The sequence below is a fragment of the Camponotus floridanus genome, unplaced genomic scaffold (genome assembly GCF_003227725.1).
Source record: "Camponotus floridanus strain SB8 unplaced genomic scaffold, Cflo_v7.5 scaffold22, whole genome shotgun sequence".
In the NCBI taxonomy this organism is placed as follows: domain Eukaryota; kingdom Metazoa; phylum Arthropoda; class Insecta; order Hymenoptera; family Formicidae; genus Camponotus; species Camponotus floridanus.
Genome location: NW_020229348.1, coordinates 1,334,973 through 1,355,802, shown reverse-complemented (window position 1 = coordinate 1,355,802; position 20,830 = coordinate 1,334,973). Strand labels below are relative to the sequence as shown.

General features: G+C 32.2%; 3 protein-coding genes across 4 annotated transcripts; 1 reads left to right on the top strand and 2 right to left on the bottom strand.

The window, feature by feature from the left end:
* The first annotated feature begins 9,476 nt into the window (after positions 1-9,476).
* Positions 9,477-11,035, top strand: LOC105252769 (39S ribosomal protein L46, mitochondrial). The gene is made up of 4 exons (XM_011260338.3): positions 9,477-9,586; positions 9,858-10,235; positions 10,466-10,608; positions 10,723-11,035. Exons 1-4 carry the CDS (start codon positions 9,526-9,528, stop codon positions 10,993-10,995), a joined length of 855 nt encoding a protein of 284 aa, XP_011258640.2. The 5' UTR covers positions 9,477-9,525; the 3' UTR covers positions 10,996-11,035.
* A 297-nt stretch (positions 11,036-11,332) lies between these two features.
* Positions 11,333-12,845, bottom strand: LOC105252779 (probable 18S rRNA (guanine-N(7))-methyltransferase). The gene is made up of 5 exons (XM_011260351.3): positions 12,712-12,845; positions 12,564-12,601; positions 12,305-12,483; positions 11,660-12,086; positions 11,333-11,513 (listed from the first exon to the last, which is right to left on the bottom strand). The coding sequence occupies exons 1-5, from the start codon at positions 12,748-12,750 to the stop codon at positions 11,369-11,371; spliced, it is 828 nt and encodes a 275-aa protein (XP_011258653.1). The 5' UTR covers positions 12,751-12,845; the 3' UTR covers positions 11,333-11,368.
* A 1,355-nt stretch (positions 12,846-14,200) lies between these two features.
* LOC105252785 (eukaryotic initiation factor 4A-I) lies at positions 14,201-20,324 on the bottom strand. 2 transcript variants are annotated; one of them, XR_002192634.2, is made up of 8 exons: positions 20,126-20,324; positions 18,779-18,896; positions 17,722-17,869; positions 17,467-17,576; positions 17,094-17,369; positions 16,068-16,519; positions 15,320-15,555; positions 14,201-14,269 (listed from the first exon to the last, which is right to left on the bottom strand). XR_002192634.2 is itself a non-coding variant. In XM_011260363.2 (8 exons), exons 1-7 carry the CDS (start codon positions 20,146-20,148, stop codon positions 15,411-15,413), a joined length of 1,272 nt encoding a protein of 423 aa, XP_011258665.1. In that variant the 5' UTR covers positions 20,149-20,324; the 3' UTR covers positions 14,201-14,269; positions 15,362-15,410. The 2 variants fall into 2 exon arrangements, 1 of the variants encoding a protein (XP_011258665.1); XM_011260363.2 differs by having other exon boundaries at positions 15,362-15,555.
* Between the last annotated feature and the right edge of the window lie 506 nt (positions 20,325-20,830).

Below are 20,830 nucleotides of genomic sequence, written 5' to 3'. Positions count from 1 at the left end.
ATATGAATAAATTTTAAAAAAATAATTTTCAGTATATACTTTTAGTATGTGTTAAAACGAAAGAACATTTTGCAATGAAAACGTTTATAAATCTTATATATAAACATATATGTAAGTAGTTTGATTATTTAAGACGTTACAAAATAATAACAATATTTTGTATTTTTTCTGCTTTGTGAGATTTTCTCTTTTTCTATTCAAGAAAGATGCATCATCTACAATACTTCTCAATATCCGGCAACATTTGCTTGCGAATCATTTCAAACTTGAAGAGACACTCGAAATTGGACAGAACTGACCCAAAGTGCTAAGGACTCTATCTACGGGTAGGTAAATATGACTCTACTGCATACGACTCTCACCTGTTTCGCCGTCTGATCTCGGGATCTAATTCAGAGGGAATCGGAGGGAGTAAGGAAACGGAGAAATGCGAAAATGACGGAAGTAAGAAAGAAAGAAAAAGAGAAAGAGGAAAGAATAAAGCGGGAGCAATATAGGTGGTAAGAGAGAGAGAGAGAAAGAGAGAGATGAGGAGAAGGTGAAATACATCAAGATTGCATCCCCACTCAACATCGCGGAGGACGGGAGAGGACGTTCTCCCCTTCTCGTGGTCGCTGCAGGGGAACGCGAGGGAGATTGTAGGTGGATGAGGAGGTAAAGGACGACAGGGAGGGTGGGTGACGGTGGTGGTTGTGGCTGAATTCAACGGGGTGTACCGTCTCTGTTGCCAGCCCCGCCCGTCATATTCCGCGAGGGCCAATCCCGCGAGCTCTTTTTATTAGATCCATAAATCCATCATATCGGTCTCACCCCATGGACCGTACGCCCTCGCGTACTCATTGGTCGGTATTATGATCTCGCATCTAGCGAGATCGCTCCGAGGGTTTATGGTGATGCGCGCGATCCGCATCTGCCGCGTCTTTGGCGCATTGCGGACTTTTCTTCACTCCGCCTTGTTATTAATATTGAATTTTTCCTCCGCGAAAAAAGCACGGCCGGGAAGGCCGAGAAGCACCCTTCGAGAGATGCGCCGAGAACTTGCTCGCGGTGGTGTTCGCGGAGGAGTGGTACGCTCTCGTGTGTAGGTGGGCTCTCAAAAGGGCATCTGTGCTGGTAGGGAGCGGGAGATGCGCGCGCAAATCTTCCAAGCCTGCCTGCAGACCACTGTCCACTCTTCGCCATCCGACGTTCTTTCCTCATCGTGCGCCCTACGTCTCCGGCGGGGCTGACGGACGTTTCTCCCGGAGGGATCGGAAATTTGCTCGGTAATGCAACCAACACTACGACACACAGGAGTCTTTAACGCAATGCTTGGAATACGTATAGAATATTGGAAGAAGGAGAGAGATTTAAACACGAATGCCAAGTCTACAAAAATTTTAGATCGATTTAGAACAAAATGTATATACATACTTTTATCGAAAAAAAAATCGATATTCGTGAGCGTTTTGCTATTTCAGAAGGAAGTTTGTTCAAAGTCAAGAAAATTAATTAGAAAAATGAACGCGATATCATCCTGACGAGGATATTCATAATTCGAGCATGATCGCGGGGTAAGCAGGGGTGTCCCTGTTCTCAAAGAGCTAGTTCTCTTGTCCCCAAGGAGGGCCGCAAGATCGAAAGAAACCGACGATGAGCGGAAAGCGCAGGAGGAGCGGGGAAGCCTCGAAGACCATCAGACTGCTTGACGGACGCGAGGATCAATATCCTCCGATACCATACTCCGAAAGCTATATACGAACCCATTTCCACCGCCAATAAAACGCCATACCTACGTGTATTGCGCTATTCGGGCGATTCTCTTCCTGGCCTCCTATTGGCCGTAAAACACTGGTCGGCTGAAAGGTTGAATTTTATCGCGGGGAAAGAAATATCGATGTAAAGGAGAGCAACTCAGGGCGGTGTACGGTATGTACGTATATACAAACGGTCGCGATGCCTGTTGTGCATTACGGCAAATGTGTCGGTGAGAAACGTTTCGCGTTCTCCATGATCTCAAAATGAGAAAACGCATAGATATTTATAATTTTAAAAGGTATTTGCTTCTCAAATTAAAACAAAGCTCGCAAGGAACATTTGTATAATTTAATATTTTTAAAATATAGTATGTAAATGAAAAAGATCCATAAAAAAAAAGATATCCACATCTTTAGTTGATTAATATTTTCATGAAATTTCTATACTCGATAATATTAAGAAGTTAAACTTTATTATCAAAGCAAGTTATAGTTTTATGAGAAATCGATATAATATAGATTAAGAAAATATAAAAAATATTGAAAAAAAAATTGTAACACTATCTAGATAAAATTTTTTAGAACTTGTGTTATATCGAATATGCAAAAGGCAATATTATGACAGCTAATCATCCATTTTGTCCTCCTTAAAATATTCATCAATCTAGTTTCAAACGTGAATATACTTAGAGTCCGCAAATGGAACGCCGAGATAAGGGAATCTCGCATGAATATGGATAAGACGCACTCGTGCAATCCCATTGGGAGATTCGCGGCTCCAATCATAACGCGTACCGATATCACGTAACGCTATGATATGACATTATCATAACGCAGGCGGTTTATTATTGGTCGCGAGTGCGCCCTACTCTATGCTTCTCTCCCCTTCGCTCCTTCCTTTCTTCCGTTCTTCCAGCCACCCCCGTGCCGTGTTCTGTGCCTCGACGCATACGTTTCTCGGTTGGTGAGGTGGGGCACGGAGCAGAGCCCCCCTATTCACCACCCCTCTGCCGCCAACTGCCGCTTCCCCTTCTAGTCCCAACTGCTCTGCCGCCATCTCCCCGCCGTCCCAGCCACCCTCCACCCCCGCCCGAATTATGAGGATCAATACACGAGGAAGCTTGCAAGGGCAGCGCCGACGCTACTCGTTTGTCGACCTTCTTCGAGCGTGGACCTTCTTCGTCTCGCTGGACGTTCATACGCATCGCGATCGTCGGCCTCCACCTCCCGCGTCACCATCGGTCATCGGTTTCATTTTTAAATTGTGTCCGTTTTCACGCACACATGTATAAATAATAGTCTTCTTTTAGCATGCGATAGATTGCGAACATATTCTAATTTTTCGTGACATTTTCTTCCCTTTAATTATGATTTATAAAATGATATAAACAATTACATCAATTTGTTAAATAAGCTGATATAAAAAATTAAAATCAATTTGTTAAATAAGCTATATAAAAAAATCCCTGTTTAAAATCTATTCAATTCACGTTTGTTTTCAACCATCTTCCTCTCGTCAAACATTTGTACGAATGACAGCGTTGCCTTTACAAACTTTCTCGCCCAGTCGACAATTTTTTTATTCCATTTTTATCCTATTTTTGTTATACGCATGTATGTAGAATAATTGTTAACTTATACGTTAAATTTACGTTTAACACGTAATTTTTTTATCTCTTTTATTATATGTTTTTTTAAAGGTGTGCGTAACTATTTGATAAAAAAACGAGAAAAATGATTAAATTTGCTAAACAAGAAGAAAAAAGAAAAAAAGATAAAAAATATGATTAAAACTTGATGAAACATATGTATCTATATAAACTTATTCTCATTTACATGTTACAATGGTAAATATCAAATTCATGTTGCAATAGTAAATATCAAATTCAATTTTTTTTGTGCTTTTAATCTATTCATATAGAAAAACTCACAAACTTTTATACATAAAAATCTCGATACGACTCTCGAATTATATGGCACAGTATTTTCTACTTTTAATCGAAAGTGATAATGATGATCAATTGTTTGCAAGTATCTGATACCTGATATTTTGACATATAAATTGTTTTAATTGGTTTCGCAATTAGATCGGTGCAAGCAATACAAACGCATGCGCGAATACATACACACATAATTTTTCCGACATTTATATTAAATATACGAAAATTCTATTTTGTCTTAAAAAAAGTTTTAAAGATATTGCATATAATCTTTTTAAATAAATGCATATGAGCTGTCTTCATCGTGACAATGCAGTTTTTTTGTTCTTTCTTTTTATTTAATTTCATTTCAATTTTTTATCATCATTTGTTTTAGAAAAAGTATTAAAGCAAAATTTAAATAAATAAATATTAATGTCTGTGTGTGTTATTGCATTTAATATTTATCATAAATATATCAATATCTATTATTATATATATAATATATATAACTTTTACAGAATTATTTTTTAATCAAATATTTTTCAATTTCTCTTAATTTAAGATCTATCCATTATCAAATAATTAAAGAAGATTCAAAATAAAAGACTGATGAAGTAATTAAACTTCTTGGAAGGAAAAAATATAAATGATTACATAAAATTAAATTTTTACAATCAAATTGAAATGAGCATGAAGAATTTTAAATTATATAATTAAATTATATAATTATAAATTAATATTATTTAAAAATATTATTTATATGCAATCAGCTCTCTTTTATATATATATATATATATATATATATATATATATATAATTATATAATTGTATTCTGATTTTTAATTAAATTTCTTTCTCCCTCTATTGTGATATGTATTTTGTTGAATATTAAATATGAAGACGTTTTGTAACGTTTCTAAATATTTGCAAACTGCCATGAATAATGATCTTTTTCTTGCACTTTCAAATTTCAATACAGATGTCACAGAAAAAAATATACAAGTTTCCTCTTCCTGCTTTAATAAAACTTGTCACATGAAATACTTACGAAAATTTCTACGTACGACAACAGTAAAGGAGAATCAGGTACACAAATTCGACACGAAGCACCCGCATAGTCTCATATGTGCAGGGCTAGCATTATATCGCAGAACAATCGATACATACCGTCAGCACACGACAGAGCTCGAATTCCCGGCCCCTGTTGGCCGAACTAAGCCAACCGACCCCGCACTACCGCCATTCAACGACCGCAAACTGCCTAGTTCTCCAACATCCACGTGTCACTTTGCATATCTTACAATGCAACGATCATAATCTCAAAACCTTTTCAAGCTACCTGTTCTTTATACACATCGTGTAGAATTTTTAAAAATATCTTGATTTTTATTTTTAAGAATCGCTCATTATTAAGATTCGTTTTATATATATACATGATTTTATATACATATTTACATTAATTATAAAGTATACGCATTAAAATTATGTACATGATAAGATTATATCAGTGGTGATAATTGATTAAGTGACTTTTTTCTTCTTTCTCTCTCTTTTTTTATTTATTTTTTCATTTACTCTATCTTTCTCTTTCTCTATAATTAAAGAAAGGAGAAAGATGGAGAAAATAAAAAAATAGAAAGAGAGAAAAATAATTTAAGCAATTACCATCACTAATATAATCTTAACATAATTTCGATGCATACTTTATAATTGATGTAAACATATATAAAATCATATATATTTTACTAAATTTTTAAAAATATGATACAAAACAATTATATCATGCCATATTATTTAACATTCTTGTCAATTCTAACATTTGTAATTTTTATTAGACACGTAATGTATACGCTAGTCCATATACAACAAATTATCAGGAATATCCCCTCGTTTATAAGTGTCTTAATCATTCAATACTCCGTATAGTATATTCTCAGTCAAATGCGACGATCACATCGTAACTCGGAGATATCGCGAAGAAAGCGTCATTCCATAGGTAGCGTTTGAAAAGTGCAGTGGTCCGTCAGTCGAACAAACCGGCGTGAGTGTTCGCTGGTGATAGTAGAGAGTAGTTGAGGAAACGGGGGTAGGAACCGTCCGCGGGAAAAAGGAGAAAAGGGAGTGAATTTTTTATCCGTAAAAACTCCATTAGAGAGAGAGAAGCGACGGTGTTTGTTATTGGTCATCCTCGGGGCGAAGATGGAAGGGTAGCTAGATAGGTAGGGTAGAGGGCCTTGTCCGGCGCAGAGATATCCATCGATCTGAAGGACGGTAGATCCGCCACCGTCCTCGATTCTTCCCCCTTCTTACATTCTATATCCTAGGGAGGATTCTCCTCCCTTTAGCCACCATCTACTCCTATGAGAGTGAAACGAAGAGAAAAAGAGCTAGAGAGAGAGAGAGAGATCGAAGCATTCGCGCCCCTTCCTACTACGAGAACTCTACCTACGTACGCAGGCAAGCATCTACAATGTTCCTTTGGCGCGGGTGGTATCAAAGAAATCAATTACCCAGCAACACACACGCGAGTCCTGCATCCGATCTCCACACGGTCCACCCAACCTAGCCCGTTCTCCACTCTTCCCCACTATAGAGGCAGTACCGAGGACTCACGCCCTCTCCAGGCGTCCATCTTTTCTAGAGTGCCACCCCCCCCCCTGTGCGTCTCACATATTTATTTTATACTGCCCGCGCCTTGTACGACCGTTTCAGAGCCCCGGGATGGAATTCTTTATCAAGCCGCTCTCCCAGCGTGGTACTTTCGTCTATTGCTTCGGCCGAAACGCGTTCTCGATTGAATCGAAGCGATATCGAACGTCATTTTCGCAAAAATCTATATACTGTGCTAGTTTTGATTTCATGATTTATTTTATGATTTTCGCGTTTTATAATTCGTCCCGATAAATACGATTTGTATCTTAAATATTTATCCTTGATGTAATAGAAAAATTGTACATCCTTTTTGGGGAGAAATATGTATATTTTTATTTTGTTTGATTTAATTGCAAGTCTAAATCGTCACGATGTATTATTTTATGAAAAAAATCAAATTGACAGAACTCGTTTATTAAATTGCGTACTTGAAGTGTGGAATCTCAGAGAGACAATACATGGTATTAATCTAAACTAAAAATGGTCCTTTGTAGTAAAGCGTCGCCTCCGAGAGACAGGCTCGAAATCAAATGGATTGCGAATGAACGGAGAACAGTGAGATGTAAGAGCGAACGAGAGGAGACAATGATAGTAACAGCGTAAGAGGAAAGGATGAGAGACAGAGATAAAGAAAGAATGAAAGAGAGAGAAGATAGTGGCAGACAACCAAAAAGAGAGGGAGGAGAGAAGCGGAGAAAAAGAAAGCCTCAATGTGGCGTGGGAGGATGGAGGACGGCCATCGGAATAGCCTCAACTGGACAGCACGTGGACGACTGGACTACCTACTTTTATATCGTTCGGGAAATAATGGGATTCCCATCATGAAGTGGATTTCCCTTGGGAGCCAGTGGACATCGATGCACCCGTCAAGAGATCCAACACCATCCGACGCCCGTATCCTCTATCGGTTTCCTACACCCCCAACGTTCATCATTCGTGCCCTCCCGTACTCATTCACCTGTTCAGAGTTAGCGTCGCCCCGCGTTACACTTCGTTGCATTAGAAAAATGATCAGAGTCAAGTTCAAAGAACCAAATACGTCTTGTTATCTTAATTAAGTTAATCAGTCAGATTTTTTTTGTATAATAAATCTTGTTTTATTATACTGATTCATACACATCAAAAAAATTCAAATAAAAATTGCAATTGGCGAGATTATAAATAAAATATCTAAATATGTTTGTCGAATTAAGTTCGAAATTATTACCATTTTTTTGAAAAAAATTACTCTGATTATAAATAATTTACTCTGATTGACTAAACAGATTTTGAAATTATAATCAATGCCAATATATTTAAAATATAAATGCAAAATATAAATTCCATAAGTTATTTCATATATAACAATTTTCAATTTGGATTACAATTTTAAATTTTAATCATAACATATATGTTTTTTTAATTATCTTTGTGGAAAATCTCAATTATATGATAAAACAAAATAATCATTTTAATATCGTTACTATCATATGAAAATAATCATTACATAATCTTACAACAATGTTGTAAGATGTTGTAAGCTTAATATAAAAAAATTGTGTGTTATATTTTATAAAATATATAATTAAGAAATAAGTTTTTCTAAAATATATCTAAGAAAGATATCTCTGAAATTCTCACGTATATTTTACAAAAATATATATATATATATGTATATAAATATATATATATATATATATAAATATAGAATTTTTTAAATATTGCGTATGATATTCATAAAAATCTATAATTTTTTGAAAATACACAGAATCTCGTTATTGTGGATACTACTGCCATCTCACCATAATACTATATCATAAAAAAGATATAGCATACTATATATAATCGATAAAAACATTTTTGAAAAGAAAAAGTTATCTAACGAAATATTATAAAATCTCGATATCTCGATGAGATAGAAAAATCTGTTGATAGATTCTAAATATACTTTTGTAAATTTTAATTAACTAAATGCTTCATCGTTGGGTAATTTATCGATTAAAGAAAACTATATGATCGACATGATACTAACATAGTAAATTGTTTCATCGTTGGGTAATTTATCGATTAAAGAAAACTATATGATCGACATGATACTAACATAGTAAATTGTTTCATCGTTGGGTAATTTATCGATTAAAGAAAACTATATGATCGACATGATACTAACATAGTAAATTATACATTTGCCAATTTATCGTTATATATAATATAGAAATAAAATAATTTATTAACAAAATAAATAATTTTTTCTATATTTCAATAAATAAAAAAAAACAGAATTTATTTAATAAAAAAATTCTAGAATTTATATAAAATTTTTAAAAAATAACAAAAATTATTAAAAAATTAGCATATTATAACTATAATAATTTAATGTAAAAATTCGTCACGAATTTAGAAGATTTCTGCTTCACTTATCTATCAATTGCTATCTACATATTGCGATAAATATAATTGGATGATAGGTGTTGACATACCTGGCAATAGTCGTTGTACTTTTGAACGGCGAGGCAAGATGAAATATACCAAGAAGATCTCTCGATCGATTCCGGATGTACATAAAGGCCAAATTATGATGCTGGACTACGATAACGATGATATGTAGCATGTAGCACACCACGTCGAAAATGCATTCACTTTACGAGACACTCGCGATGATTTTATCGCGCGCAAGATTCATTTCTTTAGACCATGAAACTCGCGAGGAAAGTTATATGATTTCAATGTAATTGTTGCACAGAAGCTGGTCATCGAAATAACGATCTTGACGAACGATTGCACACGATATTTTACGACGAATGTATTCAGGAAACATTCACGACGATTTTTTCTTGGAAAGATTCACATTTGAACACAGTGAAACTCGCGAGGAAAACGAGGGATTGCAATATAACGGTTACACAAAACACGGTTATACAAAAGCGGATTATGATATTGATCAATGTTCGATATATTACTAACGCGATATATTACCTTGCGAAGTAATCAATTTGCTATTTTTCACACAAGATTCACACTTTTGGACAATAATATTCGCGATAAAGACGGAGCGAAGTAAAAAGTGACGCGACGCGTACCGTGTACCGTGACTGACTGCGATTTGAAATCTAGTTGACAGCAATTGCGATTCTCGAAGTATCGGTCCGATCGAGATATATCGAATTAGCTGCGGTGATTATTTCAGGTTATGGTTATGCTTGTGGTATGGTTATAGAGGTTATACCTGGTTGGAAATGTTTTTTAAACAAGCTGTGAAATTACCTACATTGTATAATTCATGTCAGATCTTATCGGGTAGATAAACATAATTATTATTTCTTTTTTTTTAAATTCTTTTAAGAATTAGAAAATATTAACTTAAAAAAGTAATATTTAATTCCAGACTTAATATTTTATTTAACTTAATATTTCTTACTTAATATTTCTTTTAAGAATTAGAAAATATTAACTTAAAAAAGTAATATTTAATTCCAGACTTAATATTTTATTTAAACTATGATGATATAATCATTATTGTATACTATGTCTATCATATACAGAAAGAAATCATAAATATTTTGTGCAGGTATATCAGGAAAAGCTGCCACGATATATCTCAATGTGGTTCAATGTCAGGATACTCGAGCATTTAGTAGCGCAGCAAGTATAAGAAAATGGGATTTATACAGCGCTGTCTGTTTAGAACGCCATCCAGTTATAATACAACCCATGCAAGAAATAGAATTAAAATTTTATAACATGTTAAAGAAGATTGAATATGAAAAAAGTTTAAAATGTGATCATGAATTAAGAGTGGAAAAAGAGGAGAAACAGAAGAAATCAAAAGATGCAAGCACAAAAGAAAAAGATGTAAATAAAAAGATTTCTATACAAACTGCACAGGACTTTGAAGATAATTGTCAAGAAGAATTTAACAGTTTTAAATTTGCGCCAACAGTTACAAGTATGTATGTTTTCTTGATAATAAGATACAAAGCAAACTTTATGTAATAAATATAAACTTTATATAATAAAAATATTTTTTTATATATTAAAATAAATTATATATATAAAATATTAAAAAGAAAAAGAGAAGAAATTTACATATTTATAAAAATATAAAGACATTTTATATATGTTATACAATATATATATCATTGTTTTAATCATAAATTATTTATATTCTGTTTTTAGAATTTGATGAACAAAATATAACATCATCTTTAAAACGAAAATTGGATAAAAATTTACTTTTATTAACACACCAAAAAGTAGGTGATACATATTATTGGATACCTCCTCAAGGTATTCGAAAAGAAGGAGAGACCATGAGACAAGTATGTATCTATAATTTTACATACATAGACATATATATATAAAATTTATATATGTATATAATTGCCAAAAATAATGAAAAAGATATAATTTGATATTATCTTATTTCTTTATAGACTGCAGAAAGAGTATTACAAGATACATGTGGCACAAATATAAAAGCAAATTTTTATGGCAATGCACCCATTGGATTTTATAAATATAAATATCCAAAAGAACTTAATGATCAAGGAATTTATGGTGCTAAAATATTTTATTTTTTGGCAAAATATTTAGATGGAAATGTTACTAATGATATAAAGTATCAATGGTTAGATGATACAGAATTTAAAAAAATTTTACCTCATGGGATACAGAAAAGTATTTCACAATTCATGTTGTTTACTTAAATAATAATATAAAATATCGGAGCTCTTCCTTTCTAATTTTTTCTTTCCTTATTCTCATCATTATCAATTATTATCAATAATGTTAACAAATTATAAATAAGTCTGAAGATATAAGGAATAGACTAATATTAATATTTTACTTCATGTATATAGTATTTATATGCAATTATTAAACTAATATTTCAATCAAATATTTTCTAACAAACAATGTGTAATTTTTCATAGAAAAAATATTTTATCACATCCACATTATTTTAAAATTAAATTTTAAGTGAATCAGAAACAAAGATACTAGCTTTTCTAAATTTTATTATTTATATATATAACTAATTCAAAATTATTTTAAAAATATTTTACACATTGTAAGCATATCTCAAAATCGTCCAGATCTTTTTCGTCCAGTATATTTAGTATCAGCTCTTACTTCTTGCCCTTGTCGTCGTCTCCTTTCTTTCTTTTCTATTATCCAGTCCCTACTTTTCTTCAATGAATTACCTCTAGCTTTTTTAATATATTCCCTGTAATATAAAATTGACAAAACAATTAATATTTTATAACATGAAATGAATAAAAAAGCATATACAATTTATAAAATACAATTTAAAAAGTGCAATTTAAATTGCAAAATGTAATAGAAATAATAGATAAAATATAAAATTCGAACCTTTTTGAATTAGCAACAGTTTGTCTATTTTCAGTCTCTGTGCCTAGTGCTTTTGGGAGTGGAGCAGCTCCCCCAGTCATTAAAACTAAGAACATTTTCTTTGCTTTTGTACTATTAGGAAAATCAACAACCACACCACCAAAAAAGCCAGCTTTTGTAGCTTGTGCAGTAATTAATTCAACTTGTTCACTATTCTCTGGATAAAACTGTAATACTGCCCTGGCACTTCTTGATAGACATGCGAATAATGTAGAGAAGAAACAATACAAACGCTTTGTAGGATTGTGTGAAGTTTTGTTTGCATAGCACAACCATTGCAATGCAGAGATACTGACAGCACCGTCAAATGCACCAGCTTTAAATGGTAATCCTTGACCCATATCCCCTAGGATTAAATCGCCATTTGTTTCTCTATCATTAGCTACCTCTGAAAAATAACATATCAATCATATACTTCTAATGTTATACAAAAGAAAAAATAATTAATAGAAACAAAATAGTAAAGAAAATAAAATAGAAAATAATTAACATGGGTAGTAAAGAATAATAATAATATAATAATAGTATAGAAATAAAATAGCATAGAAAATATTATAATATGAAAAAAGTAAAACTACTATATTGTATAATAATTAAAATAATTACCAAGCATAGATGAAGAGATATCGACCCCTATCCATAAGTGTCCCTGATCTTCTAATACGCTGCCACTAAGGCCTGATCCGCAACCAATATCCAAAAGCAAACAACTCTTATCCTCAGGTAAAAGAAGAAGTTCTATAGCACGTTCACACATTTGTACTTGAATATCTATCATACGGGAGCTGCAAATGTATGAATCTTATTTGTGCAAATAAATGTCCAATAGATGTTTGTAATATGAATTTTGTATGTAAGAACATACCTTTGTGTATACTTCTTTGCTTCTGTTTCATTATAATACTGTCACATAAAAAAAATATAAAATTAACCTCTTCACTAATTTATCAATTATTTTTAGTAATTATAATAAAAACAAACAATTTTATAAATTAATAATATTTACAACTTACCACCTCAGGTGGTGCCATACGTTCTGGACGCTTAGACATGGTAATATTTTATTTTATTTCCTATAATGAAGTAAATGTAATAAAAATATCTTCAAAAGCACATGTGTTACATTACATTACATATCTAACCTGAATAAGAACTGACAATCTTTCATGAAACCTAACTTAACATTGCCAACCAATCACATAATATACAGTTATGTTAGATACGTGATTGGTCAGTTCTTTATATCGTACAGTGCAAATTGTACACGCTCCATATACGAATTGGAATAAATCCAAATCGGAATTTATATTTATGATCATGATTAAAAAAGGAAAGCTTTAAAAAAATTAAATGTGCCATTTTTTAATTCTTTACATATGTAATCTTAGGTGCGTAAAGTACTTAAAATATAAAAAAATGTCATATTTTATTCTATATCGTGTACAATAGTTATGCCACGAATTCAAAAATTATAGATATCAGATATTTATATTGTATATATAATTTAATTATATTAAAATTTTTGCGTATCCATGTATATATTAGACTGTAAAATATTTATATAAATTTAATTCCGCTTTATCTATAAAGCATTAAATTACGAAAAATATTTCTATTGAAATGTATTTGCGTTCGTGCATTTTACTCCATTTCTTAAGAATAATTTGTATAATCTTTCTTTTGCTATCTTGCATTTATAATTGATAAACAAATGATGAAGAACTTCCATGTCTTTTTGCAGTTCTGCAAGTATAACATAGTCTTATGCGCGTACAAATATTTGTTCAAGCAATCAGTTTTCACACTTGATGATATCGATATAATACAAATATAATTAAAGGACATTCACTTTATTATATATCAGTTTATAGGTTCATTTCAGCCATAAATATTATTTATACGATATACAAATACACAAGATGAGATAGACACACTGTAGTCTATTTCTTCAAAAAAAAAAAAATCCATTTACACTTGCATAATATTTACAAAATTTTTTAATAACTAGTTTTCGGAAATTCGAGAAGATTTTGTAGTAGCACAAGCTGCGTCCTAAATACGTGAGCAGATAAAATTAATGTTAATACAGTCAGAAATTGATAGCTACAAGGTGCGTCTTAAGTGCTTACGTGATTTATTTGCTCAAATTTTCGAAAACTATTACTAACACTTTTTTTTGTAAATTTATGTTTAATGATGACAGAAGAATGTGATATCGCAATATTTTTAATTATTTTTTGTAAAGACACGATACAAAAGTTCTCACAATATAACATTTCAATTTAATATCTGGCATCGATAAGTGCATGGAAGTTTATACAATAACGAGTGTTTACAAAGAATTTTATTGACAAATGTAAAAAAAATCTTCCATATAAGAGTTGATCATTGTCTTTTATCAACAAGAATAATGTAAAAGTATAAAAAAGAAAAAATATTGCTAGAGCCCTTAAAAGCTCTATGAAAGGAGTTAAGAGAGGTAATCGATTTACAAAACTTCGATTTTAAATCAGGAAATCTGGTCTTTATTTCCAAAAATATGTCGCCCTCATCTGGACTGTCCAAAATTGCCTGCAAATACAAATAAAAGAAAACTGTGAGAACTTTTTCAGCGCATAAACAGCAAAATTTATTCCCAACACAAAGTCTTTTTCGGAATTTTAGAATCTTATTTGTACACAGTTTGTTTAGGGTTTTCATTGTAAAATTGAATAAAATTTGATAAGTAAAGATCGAATAACAAAGATTACACTCTCTTAAAAGATCAAATACTTTATTTAATATGAATAAGGTGTGTATTTGTGTGTATGCCTGGGATTTTAGATATACAAAAATTCATGTTGCCTAAACTTGAATATATGTCTTCTTCGACAACGCTTGTGATTAAAATATCCCCTCCAATACCCAACTAAGCCTCTGCCTAGACAAACAAGTTGTAGTCGCGGTGATAGAAGCATTGCATATGGATTATTAAACATAACAGACTTAATCATCCAGTTAGAAATATCTTGAGGGAAAATAGGCGAGATAAGAAGTCTTAAAAAATAAGATTTCAAAATTTCTACAATGACCATTGAACTTGCAACGGGATAAGAGTACGAACGCATGCTAGGTAATACAAAACCTGTTGCAATAATAGCGATAAAATATAATCGAACTGCACGATGCTGCATTTTTCGCACTTTCATTCTATTTTCCACTTTATGGTGTAATATTTCAATCATAATAATATAGTAATATTATATTATATTAGTTAGAAATTAAAATAAAAAATAATCTTGATAGTAATCAATGCCAATAATATACCAATGATAGTATGATATAATATTTATAGTAATATTTATAGTAATATTTTATAGTAATATTACTATAGCGGTAACGATAGAGATAATAATAATAGTAGTAATAATAGCAGCAGAGTAGCGATATCGATAGCAACAGTAGTGCTAATTACACTAATTAGTAATAATAGTCGTACTACTAACTCCTGCAGCGCAACAGATAACTATTTCCGTAACCTACTATTATAATTCAAAATGAATATGAAAACGTTGGAATATTTTGGTTTAGATCGCGTTTACATAAGCGATATAGTTCACCACCGCACTCATATATACTCACACACCATGAGAGATCGATCAGCTGAGAGCTTCTGTCACTTACTTTTTATTATTATTTTTTTATTATAATGGATTATAGCCAATAGTCGGACTTAGATCAAATCAGCGACATTCATTGGCATTTCATCAATATGCGTATTGTAGAATTGCTCGATATCTTTCAAGGTTCTTTTATCTTCTTCTGTTACGAAATTAATGGCCACGCCTTTACGACCAAACCGACCGCCACGACCAATTCTGTAAATAAAAAAAAAATATATTAAATATCTATAAATTTTTAGATGTATATAAATGTATTAAATGTATTTTTTAAATGTATTAAAAAATATATATATGAAAAAAATTAACTTGTACACACATACACGCACACACATACACATTTGCAATATTACGAAATTCTGATAATGTATATAAAAGTATTGAATAAATTATATTTTTTTACATATATATGAATTATATTGTTGATAACTCTTTAAACTATATTTGTTACTTGAGGAGATGAAATGTTAGGATATAATATTTAATTTCAAAATCATAGTTATTGATAAATATTGAAATTGTTTTAAATTAAAAAAAAAGTTGCAGATATAAAATTTTTATTTCCTTTATATATCTTTTTATATGCTTCATAATTCTTGCTATCTTTTTTTATAATTAGAAGTTTTTAATTTTATGCTCACAAATAAATCATGAACTATTGCATTAATTTCAGCATCATAAAATTAAAAATTAATTATTATTAAACTTACCTATGGATATAATTTTCTCGATTTGAGGGTAAATCATAATTAATGACGAGCGAAACTTGCTGTACATCAATACCACGTGCCAAAAGATCAGTAGTAATCAAAACTCTGGATGATCCAGTTCGGAATTGCCTCATAATAAGATCGCGCTCCTTCTGCTCCATATCTCCATGCATAGCCGAAACAGTAAAGTCACGTTTATGCATGCTTTCCGTTAACCAATCTACTTTACGCCGTGTATTGCAGAAAATAACAGCCTGGGTGATGCTCAGTGTGTCATATAAATCGCAGAGAGTCTCCAATTTCCAATCTTCACGTTCAACATAAACGAAAAATTGTTTGATACCCTCTAATGTCAGTTCTTCTTTCTTAACCAAAATACGAATAGGATTTCGCATAAAGCATTTGGATACATCCAACACGTCAGATGGCATTGTTGCAGATAATAATATAACCTGAAAAAGAAAATTATAATTGCATTAGAAATACAATGTCTAAATTCTTTCATAAGAAACCATATATGGTTACAGTGATAATCAATATTTTGTTTGATGAAAGAAATAAACTGCACTTATTGAAATGTTATATATAAATAACTATATGTGCAACATAATGGCATCATGCTGTAATACGTAAATTGAAAATTTTTGCTGCTATCACAGAGATATTAAAAGTGACTAATTGTTTTTTTAGGACATTATGATTATTATTAGGAGTGCTATGCCATAATAATTGTTTGCATTTAGGCCTATTATTTTCATACAAAAGAACACATTTGATGGAAACAGCGTATGTCAAACCTATAGTGTACATTTGTCAAAAAATGACACTATTACGACGCACCTGTATTTTATAATATATTTGTTAACTCGATTATTATAAGGTATACAGCAACTTTTTCGTCTTGTATGATTTGTGGATTTGTCCAAAAAAGATATTTTCTAATAATTAAAATAAAATTATCTATTAGACGGCAATTGTAATAAAAAATTTACAATGCTCTCTCAAAAATATGTAATATATATCTACCTGCACTTCATTAGGTAATAATTTGAATACATCGTGGATTTGATCCTTGAATCCTCGGGAAAGCATTTCATCCGCTTCATCCAGCACGAACAGTTTGATGCTATTTGCCCGAAGCGCTCGTCGACTGATCATATCGTAAACTCTACCGGGCGTACCGACGACCACATGAACACCCTGATCCAACTTTCGCATATCTTCACGTACATTGGTACCGCCAATGCACGCATGACATTCAGCATGCATAAAATCTCCTAATGCGATAACAACCTTCTGGATCTAGAAAACAGAGTTAAAAGAACATTATATTAACATTTTCTCATAATAAAAAATGATTACTTTGTTGAAGCAAACATTTCCCTAATGAGACACTTACTTGTTGAGCTAACTCACGAGTCGGTGCAAGGATCAAAGCCTGGCATTCTTTAATACTAGTATCAATTTGTTGAAGTATTGATATCGAGAAAGTTGCAGTTTTCCCAGTACCTATGGATGAATTGAAAATATACAATATCATTAATATAAATTTGTGTAATAAAATGTGTAATAAATTTGTGTAATAAAATTTATACACAAGCATTTACACTTTTTTATTACTAATTATATTTAATTTTGCACTAAAATTTCTTACCAGACTGAGCCTGAGCAATAACATCGAGCCCCCTTATACATGGTAAGATGGCACGTTGTTGAATTGCAGATGGTTTTTCAAAGCCATAAGCGTATATACCACGTAATAGCTCTTCCTTTAAATTCATTTCATCAAAGTTTTCCACAACCTATTTAAATTAAAATATAATATCAATAAAATTGGCAAATCATAATATTTCTAATATATACAGAATTATTATGACAACAATGTAATAATTATACACAATAAATTTATAAAATATAATTATTATATATCCAAAAAAATCCTTTCAGTTTATAAGAATTCTTGTACTACACAAAAATAAAGAATATATTGAAAAAATGCTTCATATATAAAAAAAATTACTAAATTATAATTATTAGAAATCTAAAATTTGAATCTCCCTAGTATAATTAATTCAATAGATAAATCAATGTGACAAAAAATTATTTAACAAGAATCCTTTATAAAATTTAATTGCCTCTACTTTAGTATGACACATATATAATAAATTTGTTAACTTTCTAAAAACTTTCTAAAAGCTTTTTTTATTTAAAGAAAATTCAAAATACTTTCAAAATACATTGAATCATATAAAGATATTTATTTTTAAATAGAAATTCAAAAAGCATAAGATATATACTGAAAGTCTATAAGAATATAAGTTTTTAAGAATAAATTAAATAATATAACATGTTTGTACATAGAATTAATTAATAAAGTACAACATTGACATTCAAAATAATTTTCTTATATATACAAATTAATAAATATTTGAATTTTCATAAATATTGCTGAACTAATGATTTTTTATCCTTACTAATAATAATAAATAATGAGCATAAATATGTATGAATATAATATATGCGTGTAACTTTGAACAGATGCAAAAACTAAAATTAATTTATATCAATTTACTTTAATTTCAATCAAATAATCAATATACTAATTTAAACCATCAAATTTGTTTGATATATGATATATTGCTTCTTTCTCAAATATATAAGCAATGTTATTATCTAGAATATTATAATTATGAAATATCACGCAAACTTACAACATCCCAGTTGGACTCGATGATACCATCAGGATCCATTCCTGGTGGTCCATCGTACGTGGGTTGCTCGCTTTCACTAGGACCATTTTTCGAATCTCCTGGCCATTGATCATCATTTCTGTACATAATACATAAAATATTAATAAGTAGAAATATATTAATAAAATTATAAACTATATTAGATATCTAAACTGTGAGATAAATTGCAAAAGGTGCTTAATGTATGTACAATATATATATATAAATATATAGAATTTCAGTTATATATTCTATTGCACAATATTATTTCTAAAATATATATAAAGAGAAGTAAATCTGAAAAAACTATAGTGCAAAAGGATATATAGATGAACATGTATCACGTCGTTTTCTTATCTCTCGCCATGTGAGTACAATCAAAACTCGCGCAGTAGATTTATCAAATATTTTAATAAAAATATCGGTGTGTGCGTCGGTGAGCACTTTCCGTCGATACAAAACTGATATCGCGGTTACGGCGATCGAGTGATGACAAATCACTTTAAATCCACGTGACCTTGAAAGCCGAACTTTTAAATCGATCTTGTGAAATATGCATCTCTCGAAATTCCACCAAGGCCATTTTTACATTTTTACATTTGTAAGCTAGCGGGCAAATTAGCCCGGATAAACGGTGAATCCGTATCTCGAGGAAAGATGCGATAAATTAACTCGCTCTTCGAATGCTTTGACAGTGACTCACGCGAAAGCGTGTTCGCTTAACGAAACGCACGGAAGACGTGTTGCTTCGCGCGAGCAACGGAAACGGCGCGTGAGACGTTGGGGTCGATTGATTTTTCGGCGCGAAAATCGCTAATATTCCATTATATAATCGCGGATGGGAAAACGTGTTCGAGCGGCGGGTCCTCGCGAGGCGAAGGACAGCCTTCTTCGTCCATGCTAACGGCATCGGGAGACGGCACGGCGTCGAATCATCGTCGTCGTCGTCGTCGTCGTCGTCGCCGTCGTCGTCATCGTCGTCGTCGCGCACGCGACTTGCTCCGAGATGGATTCGCGCGATCTCTGGAACCGCGGAATCGCCGCGAGGAGGTTAAGCGGCGAAAGCGCGACCGGGCGACATGTGGGCGCCCCGTGCCCGTTAATCTTCGCGACGGGCAATGTGATAAAAACGAATGCACGCCATGTTGTCAATCTCGTGTGCCCCATGCACACCGTCCGATCGCGGCACACTATTTTACGTTTGAACTCGCGAGAACGCCGATTTCGCGACGCGCAGGATCCGCGACGGCACCGTCGTCGCGGGAGTCGTCGAGCGCGCGAAAACGCGAGCCCGGTTCACGATTACGCTGGAATAAACGATCAACTTACCTTCGTTCTGCTGTATGCGACATGTTCACTCGCGAGAGCTCGACAGAAAGGAAGAATCTGAATGGCGTCACGAGATGTACTTCTGCTTCCGCCGCGGTGAGGCGCTGCTGTCGATGCACCGGAATTACAAGTCCTTTGCCTTCGCGCGTTACCGGCCTTCCTAACGACCGAGGCTGATTGCTGGCGCTTTACGAGCCACCGTCATCGAGGTGGATTTGACTCGTCGTCGGCCTTTCCTTCTTATATGAAGGATTTTTACAGGCATTTCGTTCCTTGACTGATTATCGCGCATGACGGAAATGACGTACTACTAAAGCGTCTTACGGCGCTAGTGGGGGCTTTATCGCGGTAAATATAAAAAAACAGTGTGGATTCGGACACTTTATAAATATACGATTTCACAAAATTGATGAAATAATAGGTATGCTAATATAAAGTTATTAGGTGATTACAATTGCATATTTAAAAAATATATATTTATTATCCCCCTTTCTCTCTCTCTCTCTCTTTCACAGCTCGTACATGATATACAGTAAATATGAATATAGTAATATAATAAACGCAGTGTAATCTATCTTATTCTATATTTTTTATACTTATACTATTTATGAAAATATGCAATATAAAAAATTTTTATAATCTCAATTATACTCGACACTTATATAAGAATTAACTTCCAAAAATGTATATTTTAATCTCACATCA

Coding starts and splice junctions, on each gene's coding strand:
- LOC105252785 (XM_011260363.2), bottom strand. CDS start 20,148: ATGTCGCATACAGCAGAACGAAG. Junction 18,897..20,125: donor TCGCATACAGCAGAACGAAG/GTAAGTTGATCG, acceptor TATTATGTACAG/AAATGATGATCAATGGCCAG. Junction 17,370..17,466: donor CTCGTGAGTTAGCTCAACAA/GTAAGTGTCTCA, acceptor TCTGTTTTCTAG/ATCCAGAAGGTTGTTATCGC.
- LOC105252769 (XM_011260338.3), top strand. CDS start 9,526: ATGTTTTTTAAACAAGCTGTGAAATTACCTACATTGTATAATTCATGT. Junction 10,236..10,465: donor ATTTGCGCCAACAGTTACAA/GTATGTATGTTT, acceptor TTCTGTTTTTAG/AATTTGATGAACAAAATATA. Junction 10,609..10,722: donor AAGGAGAGACCATGAGACAA/GTATGTATCTAT, acceptor ATTTCTTTATAG/ACTGCAGAAAGAGTATTACA.
- LOC105252779 (XM_011260351.3), bottom strand. CDS start 12,750: ATGTCTAAGCGTCCAGAACGTATGGCACCACCTGAGGTG. Junction 12,087..12,304: donor TATCTCTTCATCTATGCTTG/GTAATTATTTTA, acceptor GTTATTTTTCAG/AGGTAGCTAATGATAGAGAA. Junction 11,514..11,659: donor ACTGTTGCTAATTCAAAAAG/GTTCGAATTTTA, acceptor TTTATATTACAG/GGAATATATTAAAAAAGCTA.